An 11,855-nucleotide genomic window follows, 5' to 3' on the forward strand; every position below is an offset into this window, starting at 1 on the left:
AGCCTGACAACTGCCAAGGCCAGGGCCAGGACTTGTTTGGGAAATAGAGAGGGGGGGAAAAAACAGGGCGGCCACCCCCCCCCCCCGGCACCGGAGCGAGCCGGGAAGGAAGGGCTGCCGCCTGCCTCAGTTTCCCCAGCTGGAGCAGGAAGGTCGGGGTTGCTCCGGCATGGGGATGCCGGGGAAGGAGCCAAGCCCGGAGTAACACGGAGGAGACGATCCAAGGGTCACCCTCCATCGCGGGGGGGGATCCAGGGTGTCGGGACCCCACATCTCCCAGGGTCCCCGCTCCCCGGCAGCCCTGCGGCGAGGAGGAGGAGGGGGAGGAAGGTGCGGGCACTCGGCACGGGCCGGTGCTGACGCAGGAGGGGAGGATGGATGGGGGGAGACGTTTATTTCTCACACTAGGGCCGAGCACGGGTGAGGGTCCCCCCAGCCCCGCTGCAGCAGAGACCTGGGGGGGCAAAAGTGTGTGTGTGGGGGGAGCGCTGCCCCAGTGACCCTCCAGCACCATGGAACTGGGAGCACTGGGGCTGGACGCTGCTCCTGCCCCCCCCCACCCGGGATGGGGAGACAGGAGGGGCCCCCCCAGGGCTCCTCTCGTGGGATGGCCGCTCTCGGGGGGGGGGGGTCCTGTCTCCACTCGTGGGGGGGCTCAGGAGCAGCTGCTTCTCCGCCGGCGCAGCAGCGTGACGGGGTGGCTGCCCTCCTCCTCCTGGTCGCTCTCACAGCGGCGCTGGGGGCACAGGGGGGCTGGAGGGCAGGGACAGGACCCCCCCCAGAGACAGGACCCCCCCCAGAGACAGGACACCCCCCCCCAGGGATAGGACCCCCCCCTAGGAGAGAGAAACCCCCCCGCCAGGGGAGACGGCACCCCAGGTGGGGACACCCCCATTGCACAGCCCCCCCCTTCCATTTGGGGGACCAGGCCCCCCAAATCCCTTCTCCCCCCACCCCAGCCCGTGCCGAGGGGGGGGTCTGGGGGCTCCTGGCCGCTCACCAGCTCCTCGTCCTCCTTCCTCAGGCCGCAGAGCAGCCGCGTGCGGCAGAGCCGGTTGCAGGCGGACACCATGTTGTAGGAGAGCTGGGGGGGCAGGAGGACGGGGGGGTCCGGGGGGGGGTCCGGGGGGGGGTCCGGGGGGGGGTCACTCCCCTCCTCTGCCTCCACTCCCCCCCCACCACCACAGCGCTATGTCCCCCCCCCCCATGCAGACCCCCGAAACACAACCTGCCCTGGGCTGGAGCACAGCCTGAGCTCCATGGGGACCCCAGGGGTGGGGGCACCCCATTACTGGGTGTACCCCCCCCCCCAGGGCCGGGACCCCCTTCACCTTCCACTTCCTCCGAGCGTTGAACTTGCGGAAGTTTTTCATGTTGATGGAGGAACGGCTCCGGTTCGCCGCTTGCTTCCGGCTCAGGGGCTGCCGGGGACAAGGACACGGCGGTGTCACCGTGCCCCCCACCCCTCTCACGGGGGGGGGTCTGGGTGACCCCCACCCCCCCCCCCAGCCCGTCCCTCTCACCTTGATCCAGGGATGGACCAGGCACTCGGCCGCCGTCATGCGCCGCCTGCGGCACAGAGGGATGTGGGGGGCGATGGGGGGGGGGTCCCGGTCCCACACAGCCACCGCAGGGATGGGGGTGATGGAGAAGGGGACGATGGAGATGAGGATGAGGATGGGGAGGATGAAGACTGACCCCGGCTCCTTCACCAGCAGCTGCCGGATGAAGTCCTTGGCCATCTCGGAGGTCTGGCTGAAGCAGCGCTCCTCAAATTCGTAGGCACCGGCCACGATGTTGGAGAGGGTCTCGGCGTCGGTCTCACCCTGGAAGGGGGACAAGCCGCTGAGCCTGCGGGGACACGACGGAGCCGCTGAGAGTCGGGACAGCGTCGGCTCAGCCGCCCCAGCGCCCAGCGTCCCCGTGCCTCAGTTTCCCCCGGCCGCAGGGGAGCGTCGCCCCGTACTCACAGGATGTAGGTGATGACCCCGATGCTCCTGAAAGGCAGAGGCGGGGGGGGGTCAGGCGCTGCCCCCCCGGGGCACCCCCCCTGTGCCCCGCAGCACCCGGATGGGGGGGTCCCTACCCACCCACCCACCCACCCCCCGGCTCGGCCCGTCGCCCCCAGGTCCCTGCTCTCCTCACCACATGTCGGTCGCGGAGCTCAGCGGCTCGTAGTTGATCACTTCGGGAGCTGGGGGCGAAGCAGAGCCGGGGAGGGGACATTAGAGGGGACAGCACCGTCCCCCGCCACCCCCTCACCCCTGCCCCCCGCCTGCGCTGGGGGTCCCATCCCCACCCCGGGAGCGGGAGGGGGGTCCCTTCGCCACGTCTCCGCAGAGCATCCCGGCTGCGCCCCACGGAGCGGGGCTGCTGGGGGACCCCCGGGGACCCGCCACCCCGTACCGATGTACTGCGGGGTCCCGCAGAGGCTCTTGAAGGTGACGCCGTCCTCCAGGCGCTGGGCCAGCCCAAAGTCAATGATCTTGATGCGGGGTTTGGGGACGTCCTTCTCCTGCAGCATGATGTTCTCGGGCTGCGGGGACAATGCCGGCCACGGCGGGGTGACACGGGGTGCCGGGATCTGCCGGCAGGCATTGCCCCGGAGAGGGAGGCAGCATCCCGGGAAGCCGGGCAGGATGCGGCCAGGGCTCTGCCCAGCGGGAGCGGGGCGGGGTGGGGGGGGGATGCAGCCCCTGGATCCCCCAAGGAGCAACACGGGGGAGGGGTCCCCGCGGGCACCTTGAGGTCGAAGTGGGCGATGCGGCGGGCGTGCAGGTACTGCACCCCGCGCAGGATCTGTCCCAGGAACTCGATGGCCTCCTCCTCCGACAGCATCTCCTTCTCCGCAATGAAGTCGAAGAGCTCCCCGCCGCCGATCCTGCGCAAGGATGGGGTGAGCTCGGCCACCCCCAACACACGGCGCAAAAAAGGGGGTTCCCCCGCCCCGGGATCCCCCCCCCCCCCACTCACAGCTCCAGGATGAGCACCACCTCAGCTCTGCTGGCGAAGAGGTCGTGCAGCCGCATGATGTTGGGGTGGTCGAGCTGGCGGAGGATGGCGACTTCCCGCTCCACCTGAGCCCGCTCCAGTCCCAGGCGGCTGTTCCGGCATCGTCGCACCTTCATGAATTTGGCGGCGTAGAAAGTGCCGGTGCTGCGTTCCCGGCATCGCTTCACCACGCCGAAGTGCCCGCTGCGGCGAGAAGCCGAGCTGGGGCACGACCGGGCTGCTCCCCCCCCCCGCCTCCACCCCACCATCAGGGGGAGAACCTCCAGGGACCCGGTGGTCCTGCCTGCACCCTGGGGTCCTGCCTGCACCCTGGGGTCCTGCCTGCACCCCGCTCACCTGCCCAACTTCTCCAGCAGCTCGTACAGCTCCTCCACGTTGCCGGGGCTGAGGGCGGCCGCCAGCCCCTCGCTGCCGGGGCCGGCCGTACCCTGCGGGGCGGGGGGGGGAGACACGCACCGGGACCCCGCTCATGTGATGTGCCGGATCTGCCCCACGCAGGGACCCCCATCCCACGGAGAACACCGCAACCCCCCCTGCCCTGGCACGCACTAGAGGGGATTCTCTGGTGTCTGATACCGTGGCTGAGCTCGGGCCCTGGCCGGCTCGCCTGGTTCCCGCTAAATTCTCCGGCACGTGGAAATTTGGAGACCTTCGTCCCGTGATCAGGGCGGGCAGGAGCGGCCCAGCGGGCTCAGCAATCAGGCAGGGGCAGGCAGGGAGGGGGGGGTCACACCAGCCCCCGTGCCCCTTGCTGCACTGGGGAGCATTGCGGGGTGCAAAATGGGGAGAAAAACTAACGTTGCTGTTTGGGGTTTTTTTCCTTAAAAAGGGGATTAATAGTGGATAAACCCATCTCCACGAGCTGATCTGTGAGAGTCCCGCCTGATCGCCCCCCCCCCCCCCCCGGCAGGAGACCCCACACGCGCAGCCCCAGATCTCAGCCCCTCGGCCGTGGCTCACCTGGGTGCTGTCAGGGGCGGCCCCCAGCCCCCTCCCAGCCAGGACCCCGGCCCGGCCACCCTCGGCCATCACTGCAAAGACAAGAAGGCACTGGGTGAGGGCGGGAGAGGGTGTTTTTTGCGGGGGGGGGACACAGTGCGGCCCCACGGAGGGCTCTGCCAGGCCAGTGCCCTGCCTGCACCCTGCGGTCCTGGCTGAGTCCCCGCAACTCATCACACTGATGGACAGCACCCACTAAGGGGAGCAGCTCCAAGCCACAAGCCTCTTTTGGCCGCTGGCTCACATGGCAGCAGGCAAACACCAGGGCCCGACCCGCCGTGCCTCAGTTTCCCCAGGTGTCAGATGGGGCTAGCGCTGCTCCAGCAGTCAGGGCAGCCGGGGCCAGCGGCTCTGCGGGGTTACGGAGAAGAGGGGATCGCTGGCTCTGAGCCCCGGTCCTGGGGCCACCTCGATGTCCCCAGCGCTGCGTCCCTGGGAGCGGGAAGTTTCCTGGGCCGGTGTGGGCTGCAGGGTTCAAGGTCACCGGGAAAGGGACACGGACGGGGATGTCGGCCAGAGGTGGGGTCCTTCCCGCAGGAAAAAACCGGCTCGATAAGGGAACACGAGACTCCGAGACGTCGGTCCCCCCCCCAGCCGCCCGGCTCGGCTTTACCTGCGCTCGGCACGCCGGGATCTCCCATCCCAAAGCTGGGGTGCACCCGCCGTGAGGGGTTTGCTCCCCCAGCTCCTGGGGGGATTCGAGCCCCCCCAGGGACGGTCCCACACCACGCCGGTCACACACATCCTGCCGACACGTCCCCGTCCCCACGGGGTTGGGCTGCACCGGCGTTTGCACCAAACGGGGGCCGGGACCCCTCGTGTCCCTCCCCATGGTGGCCTGAAGGGACGGCGAGCGGTCCCCAAGCCCAATGCCCCCCTTGCTCACCCCCCGCTCCCAGCCCGGCGGTGTCCCCCTTACCCTCCCGAGCCTTCCTCCGCACCCAGCCGCGCTCTCCCTCGCTCCCGGCTGGCAGGACAGGGGGACGGCTTGCTGCCCACGGTGACGGTCCTGTGCCACCCCCGGGTTTGGGGGGGGGTGGGGGGCACCCAGCCAGGCACCGCACGGAGCCGGTCGGTCCCCGGGCTGGTACGTGCGTGGGGGCGGCCGTGGCTGGAGCCAGGCCACCGTCCCCGGCACGTGACACGGCCACGGGGTCCAACACGTCGCCTGAGGTCACGGCGTGTCCGTTTGTCCCCTGGGGATGGACACGAGCAGCCGATCCCCCCACCCCGTCCCTTGCTGGACGGTCGCCCTGCACCGAATGGCTGTTGTAGGGAGGGAAACTGAGGCACGGGGTTTGGCCGCCACGCCACCGCGGTGACGGCAGCAAGGGCTGGACCTGCAGGGGCCGCGTGTCGCCCCACCGCATCCCGCTGCCGAGAAAACCGGCCTGGCTTCGGCCACGTACCGGCGCTGGGCTGGGCGGCTGCGCCGAGCAAACACCCCGGCACCGGCCGGGCAGAAACCGGCTCCCGGGGAAACGCCCTCGCAGGTGGCAGCAGCCCCAGCTGCCAAAAAGCACCGCAGGACCCCAAAACCTCCCTCGACCCCCCCCATCACCAGTCCTGGGGAGCGGGGGGGGGGGGCAAACCCCTACGTGCAGCGGGCCGGACCCCGATCCCGGCGTGCCGGGGTTGGGGGGGGGGGGAAGCTGGCACCCCTTACCTCTGTGCGAGGGTCCGCACCCCCGGCACCACCGCGCTCAGCTCCAGCCTTCCTCCGGCAAACCCCGGCGGTGCCAGGCTCTTCCTCGAAGTGCCGGCGTTTCCCAGGGAGCTGGGGCAGGAGCTGGCCGCCGGCCGGCTGCGGCTCGGCAGCGGCAAAGCTTTTCGCGTTCCTCCTTCCCAGGTCTCTTGAGAAATCCCCCCCCCGCCACGCTGTCCTGGTAGCCAGCTGCGGAGAGGAGCTGGAAAAGGCCTTTTTGGGGCAATTCCCAGCGTTTCCAGCACTTCGGCTCCTTGAGGAGCAGCCAAGAGCCGGTGGGACGAGCCGCGAGCGGCCGATGATGTTCCCCCTCACCAACGTCCCCCGGTTGCTTGACGCCCGTAAGCGTGAGGCTTGCAAACAGGAAACCTGGCTGACAGATAAAAATATTGTACGGCGGCTGCCGGAGGGGAAGCGGAGCGGAGGGTGTGAAGGTAGCGGGGAGGGACGGGTTTCTTAAGGTGGAGAGAGCCGGAGCTGGCACCGCACCGCGTGCCGGGAGGCACCGAGCACCATCCGCACCCCGAAGCTTGCAAAGCCGCTGCCCGGTGTGCCCCGTCCCTGTCCCGGCGTGATGGATGAGCCGGCCCCAGCCCTAATTCCTGCAGCCTCTGGGGCGCAGCCGGGCTGGCACTGCTCTCGCCACGGGGCCAGCCGGAGCCTGGCACCGCCGGGACGGAGAGCTGCGGCTGGCATGCGGCGGTGCCGGCAGCTCGGCTGCTGCGTTTTCCCAGCCGGGCTCCCCGCCCTTTGCCGTACCGATGCTCCCAGTGCGGCCCGGGATGTGCCCGGCTCCGGCAGCCGGTGGGCAGAAGGACGCTGCGGCCGAAGCGTGAGGTGCCGGATCCCACCGTGCCAGGAACCGAATCCAGCTCGCGGCACGAGCCTGGGCCGACCGATCCGGGATGCGGATGGGAGGAACAAAAAGCCCTTTGCAGGGGGGAACGTGCCACGGCCCAGCCTGTGCCGAGGGTCCCGGTGACACCTGCGTGTCACCCCAGTGCCACCTTCCCATGACGTCTCCCCCTCACACAAAGGCTCTTGCGGCTTCGGTTGCCGCTTCCTGCCCTTTGCAGGCAGCAGTGGCGTGAGAGCAGGCAAGGCAGCGGCGCTGCCTGCCCTGCCTGTCCCATCGGCTCCGGCCATGGACCCCCAGGGCCCAGCGTGGCCGGGCAGAGGTAGGGGCCTGGGCTGGGGGGATCGGGGCTGGGGTCTCTCCGGGGTTGTACCGGTGCCGGAACGGGAGGAAAAATGCCAAGGAGCAAACCCCAAGGTGGGAGACCGGGGACGGGCAAGCGCCGGGCGACGCGGGGACGCTCTCCCCGTCCAAAGACGTGACGGAGAAGGGGCAGAGGACAAGGGGATGCGGATAGGAGTGGGGACCCCTGCCCACCCCAGCTAGGTCGTACCCCCTTCGAAGGGGGAAATCCAGCCCAGAAAGGTCTCACGGAGCAAAGCCAGCCTTCACCCCGTTTCAAGCCCGATTTGACCCATTCTCACCCCAGGAGCGCGGGGTTTAAGCAGCACATCCCGCCCTGGGGAGCAAAGTCCCCCGAGCTGCCTCTCCGAGGCCAAAGTGCTGGGGTGGGGGAGCAGGGACGAGGCCCCCCCCCCCCACCTCCGCCCAGGACCCCCACCTGGCTGAGGGATGCACCACACACTGGGGACAGCGATGGTGACCTGGCCATACCCGCGCAGGACCCGACCCCAATTCGCCTCCCTGGCGTTGCCCGCAGTGCGTCGCTGGGGTTTGGGTTGGTTTGTTTTGCTTTGTCAGCAACTTCCCTGCCTGCCCCTGCCCGCTGGGGCAGCCGGTTCAAGGTACAGACGGGGTGCCGCGTGTCCCCCCCCCAGCTCTCCCCATCGTCCCCCCCCACCACCACCAGCTGCATCCCCCTGCTCTCGGACGAGCCTCGACCGGCTCCTCTGACTCAGCTTTGCCTCCCGGATCGAACCAGCCCCGGCATCTTCCACCCCCTCAAGCATCTGCTGGGGATTAACATTGTTTTGCCGAGCGTTGGTGGCTCGGGGCCGAGCTCGGGGTCCCTCGGCGGCCGCACGCAGTCCTGCGCCTGCCACCTCGCTCCCTTTCCTGGGACTGACCTGGCACCCCGGGGACTTTCGGGGGGACTTTCGCCTTCCCCTCTCCTCCACCCCAGCTCACTGGTCCCCCCAGGGTCATCGTCACCTCTTGCCCCACGGGCACAGGATGGTGTCCGTGGGGAGAAGCGGGGTGATGAGCCCTAGGATGGGGGGCACCGGGCAAAGGTGCCGCTGGCCCGGGCTGCGGGCAAGAGCAGCGCTTGCGGGGGGGCCGTAGAACCCCCCCACAGCCCAGTGGCCCATGGGCAGCAGCAGCAGCGGGCCACAGGGCCAGCTCGGGGCCCCGAGGGACGCTGCACTGCCCTGAGCCCGTTTCTCCCCCCCTCCCTGGGACAGGGGACTCCATGGATGACGACCGTCCCCTCTTCAGCACCTTCAAACCCATCAGCGAGAACACCACGGCCAGCACCAAGCCAGCACCCGTCCTGACCCCGGTCCAGCCCCAGGGCCACCACGCCACACACGGCAGGGTAGGACACGGGGCCACGAAGGGGCCGTCCGCCCCAGCACCCCCAAGCTCGCACACCCGTGAGGACCGCAACCTCCCGGGCCGCGTTAGGAGCCCTGTGGAGGGAGCAGAGCATCCTTGGGGCACATCCGAGCCCCCCGGCCGCTCTCCCCTTCCCCTCCAGGTCCCGCCAGGCTCCGGGGCGGCTCTGCCAGGCTGGTCCCTGCTGGGGGGGGACCTGCGACCAGAGGTGGTGGCCCTGCGTGCCCAGACCAGGCTGTGGTTTGAGCAGACGCAAGCCAGGAGGCTGGGGGCCAAGGGCGAGCTCCCGACCTGGTTCCACGGCTTCATCAGCCGGAGGTGAGCACGGGGGGGGGGAGCAGAGGCGGAGGACGGGGTGGCCCCTTCAGCATCCCCAGCTCTGATTAGAGGGAGCTGGAGCCCTGGACCCCACAAAAGGAGTGAGGGCAAGCGGCTCTGGGCCCCTTCCCACAGGGAGACGGAGCAGCTGCTGCAGGATCAGCCCCCCGGCTGCTTCCTGGTCCGCTTCAGCGAGAGCACCGTGGGCTTCGTCCTGTCGTACAGGTGAGGGACCCCCCAGCCCTGTCCGAGGGACTGAGGCACTCTGTCCCCTTCCTGCCCGCTGTGCCGAGCCCATCCCCTCTCCCCCCAGGGGCAGGGAACGCTGCCGGCATTTCGTCCTGGACCAGTGGCCGGACGGGCGGTACGTGATCCTGGGGGAGCAGAGCGCCCACACCGAGCTGACCGACCTGCTGCGGCACTACGCCGCGGCCCCCATCATGCCGTACCACGAGTTCCTGACCGTGCCGTGCAGACGGGTGAGGACCCGGCCCCCCGCAGCTGGAAAAGTGGAGTTATTCCTGCCGTACGGATGGGCGGGGGGATTTTCCAAAGCGTCGTGGCTGGGCAAAATCAAAGTCAGGGCTGGCACCGGAGCCACCCGGGCCGTCGTGGCCAGGAGCGAGGAGCCAAACCACGGGCAGCACACCTGAAGTGGGACCAGTGCCCGGGGCGGGGGGGGGGGTCCTGCCCCAACTGCACACCCACCTCCTCGCCTCTCTCCCCCCATGACAGGAAGATGAGCCCCAAGGAGGGACGCGGTGCCCAGCCGGCAGCGACTCTGCGCGTTCCCCATCGAGCGAAGCACCGGCAAACCTCCTGGCGTACAGCATCGTGTCCAGGGGGCCCCCGGGAGCCAGACAGGCAGCCGCGGCCCCCCCACCGGAGGAAGGCTCCTCCAGGGAGGTAACGGCAGGGCAGAGGGGAGGGGACAGAAGCCGCAGCCTGGCCAAAGCTCTCGCAAGGCAGAGGGACGCAGCCGGCATGAGGACGCAGCCCCAACTGCCACAGATCCACGCCGGAACCGCTTCCAGCCTCAACCTCCGACCTGTCCCATCTCTTCCACAGGCTGCCGGCGTCCCCCCACCGCTCCCAGCCAAGGCCAGCTCCTTGGCCGCAGCTCAGGGGCCGCACAGCCCCTCCGGCAGCGGAGCAGCTCCCGAAGGTCCCTACGCTCAGGTGCACAAAGAAGCCGTCCTCCCTGAGGCCCCCGCGCAGCCCCAGTCGGCCGACGCCAAGTACCAGCAGCTCATGTGCTTCCACATCTACGCCGAACCCCACGAGGGCATCGCACCCAGCCCCTCTGCCTACTACGAGGTGGAAGAGCCCATCCCCTTCTACGCCACGGGACGGGGTTCCAGCCCCAGCTCCGAGGAGAACGTCTACTCCGAGGTGGCACTGGCCCGGCAGGACCTGCCCGCACCTCTCCCCAGGGGGGCCCGAGGAGCCTTCTCTACGCTGCCCCCCAAACCCCGCGCTCATCGGCAGCTCTTCCGCAGCGCGTCCAGCCAGGCCTCCAAGAAGCGGCAGCTCCCGGCTGCTCCCACCGCGGTCGGGAAGGAGAGAGGAGGCTCCAGCCCGGCCATGGAGGTACGTTCCCCACAGCACGTCCCCTTCCAGAGCCGCTCAGCCCCAACGCGACGTCACAGCAAGACCTCCTGGGTTGGGGTTCACTCCGTATCAGGGTCAAGGAGAGAAAAGGGGGGCCCCTGCCTACGGCTCCACACCAGAGCGATGGTCCCCAACTCACAGCCGAAGCGGGAGCAAAGTTGAGGGCTGCGAGAGGGAAGGAGCGACTTTCAATCACGTCCCAGCTCTCAAGTCAAACCTCCGTCCGACACAGCACAATCTCGCCCCCATTTCCACAACACGGCGCAATCTCGCGCCCGTTTCCCGTCACCTCTCCCTGCAGGTTCCTCAGGGCCCGACGACAAACCCTCGGCTGGAGTTCGACAATCCCGTTGACAGCCGGAGGACGAGTGGCACAAAGCGAGCCACGACTGCGGCAGGGCAGGAGAGCCCCGAGAACATTTACGAGCAGCTTTCTGGAGACCGTCTCTGAGCCACCCACCCAGGTAAGGTCTGACAAGACCTGAGCTCAGGAAAGCTCTCGGGCTCCTTCACCTTGAACCTGGGGAGGAGAGGTCCGAGGCTGCAGCTGGCCCCTCCGCAGACAACCAGCACTGGCGATACCAATCCGCTCCGCCCCAGGATTCCCACGCCCTTCCCGACACGACAGCCTGCTTCCCAAGCCCTGCGAGAGAGTTAAGAGGAGAAACAGATTTAATTTATCTTGAAACACATTCAGAAAGAGATTTCTATTCATAGAATGAGGGCGGAAAAGGCTATTACAGTAAAACCAGATGGGTTTCAGGCACAGCTGGTGCATCCAGAATCAGATATTAAGTTGGCCACAAGCCGGAACGATACCACAGCCTGGCCGCTGACACCTCCAAGCCACAAAACACAGGGTAACGCCAAACCCGAGCACCAAATTCAGCTGCCAGGTCAGTGACACCACCCCTGGGGCTGCCCAGCGCCGTGCAAAACCCTGGCCTCGTCCTTTTGTCCAAAAGGACACCGAGCCAACGCCGCACTACCAGCGGAGTCGGCGCAGCCAGCCTTAAACGGAGCAGATGAGACGTGTCAGAGCTTTGAGCCAGGGAGGGGAAAGGAGGGCTGCGGGGTTGTAGCTGTTCTCTTTCACTTTTCACAAGCCCATAGTTTGTTGCTCTTAAATGGCTAAAATCAGAGCGCGAATCAGACACCATTCCCGTCCTCCTAACTCCCCTCTAGTGCTAAAAATGAGCCATTACACACCAAAATGGGAAAAAGAAAAGGGGAACCCACGAGCCTCAGCCTCTCGGCTCGCTCCAGGACTCCACAATCCCACCAAAGCCGCTGAAGAAGAGTCTGGGAGCACACAGTCTGCCGGAGGACAGAACTGCCTCCAAAGCTGCAGCAAAGCCCTCCAGCACCGCTGCCGGGAGCTGCCTCCCGGCGCTCCAAGCGCCACCGCCGAGGACAAGGCTCGGCGTTTTTTAACAGCTGAATCCGCGGCGGTGAGTAAAACCCGCTGCTGGGGTTCGTACCCCGGATGGGCTGCGTGTAGCAAACTCCCTCGGACAAGCGTTTCGTCACCGCTCGCGTAACATCTGCTCTGCAAATAAACTGCTCCTGAAACGCGGGCTGCTGTGAAGGTGCTTCAGCCTCAGCGGCAGGGAGGAG

At 68.0% G+C, this 11,855-nt stretch overlaps 2 protein-coding genes across 8 annotated transcripts; one reads left to right on the top strand and one right to left on the bottom strand.

Annotated features, from left to right (window-relative positions):
* Positions 1–11: 11 nt before the first annotated feature.
* Positions 12–11,757, bottom strand: LOC142598571 (death-associated protein kinase 2-like). 6 transcript variants are annotated; one of them, XM_075737511.1, is made up of 13 exons: positions 10,528–10,662; positions 3,973–4,043; positions 3,349–3,440; positions 2,974–3,195; positions 2,743–2,881; positions 2,407–2,536; positions 2,146–2,194; positions 1,971–1,997; positions 1,699–1,851; positions 1,524–1,569; positions 1,332–1,421; positions 1,001–1,084; positions 12–736 (listed from the first exon to the last, which is right to left on the bottom strand). In XM_075737511.1, exons 2-13 carry the CDS (start codon positions 4,039–4,041, stop codon positions 656–658), a joined length of 1,182 nt encoding a protein of 393 aa, XP_075593626.1. In that variant the 5' UTR covers positions 4,042–4,043; positions 10,528–10,662; the 3' UTR covers positions 12–655. The 6 variants fall into 6 exon arrangements, with proteins under 6 accessions (XP_075593626.1, XP_075593622.1, XP_075593623.1 ...); XM_075737507.1 differs by lacking the exon at positions 10,528–10,662 and adding an exon at positions 4,931–5,534; XM_075737508.1 differs by lacking the exon at positions 10,528–10,662 and adding an exon at positions 10,752–11,757 and having other exon boundaries at positions 1,524–1,851.
* Positions 6,809–10,689, top strand: SH2D2A (SH2 domain containing 2A). 2 transcript variants are annotated; one of them, XM_075737513.1, is made up of 8 exons: positions 6,809–6,894; positions 8,156–8,289; positions 8,452–8,627; positions 8,763–8,852; positions 8,941–9,106; positions 9,363–9,533; positions 9,696–10,217; positions 10,540–10,689. In XM_075737513.1, exons 1-8 carry the CDS (start codon positions 6,861–6,863, stop codon positions 10,687–10,689), a joined length of 1,443 nt encoding a protein of 480 aa, XP_075593628.1. In that variant the 5' UTR covers positions 6,809–6,860. The 2 variants fall into 2 exon arrangements, with proteins under 2 accessions (XP_075593628.1, XP_075593627.1); XM_075737512.1 differs by having other exon boundaries at positions 8,156–8,627.
* Positions 11,758–11,855: the final 98 nt, after the last annotated feature.

Source organism: Balearica regulorum, chromosome 28 (assembly GCF_011004875.1).
Source record: "Balearica regulorum gibbericeps isolate bBalReg1 chromosome 28, bBalReg1.pri, whole genome shotgun sequence".
Classification (NCBI taxonomy): Eukaryota; Metazoa; Chordata; class Aves; order Gruiformes; family Gruidae; genus Balearica; species Balearica regulorum.

Bases quoted from the DNA above. Each gene is read 5' to 3' on its own strand.
- LOC142598571 (XM_075737505.1), bottom strand. From the start codon at position 5,381: ATGCGGTGGGGCGACACGCGGCCCCTGCAGGTCCAGCCCTTGCTGCCG. The intron at 4,044-4,930 runs GTAAGGGGGACA...TTGTCTTTGCAG, and splicing joins GCGGAGGAAGGCTCGGGAGG to TGATGGCCGAGGGTGGCCGG. The intron at 3,196-3,348 runs GTGAGCGGGGTG...TTCTCGCCGCAG, and splicing joins CTGCTGGAGAAGTTGGGCAG to CGGGCACTTCGGCGTGGTGA.
- SH2D2A (XM_075737512.1), top strand. From the start codon at position 6,861: ATGGACCCCCAGGGCCCAGCGTGGCCGGGCAGAG. The intron at 9,107-9,362 runs GTGAGGACCCGG...CCCCCATGACAG, and splicing joins TGACCGTGCCGTGCAGACGG to GAAGATGAGCCCCAAGGAGG. The intron at 9,534-9,695 runs GTAACGGCAGGG...TCTCTTCCACAG, and splicing joins AGGAAGGCTCCTCCAGGGAG to GCTGCCGGCGTCCCCCCACC.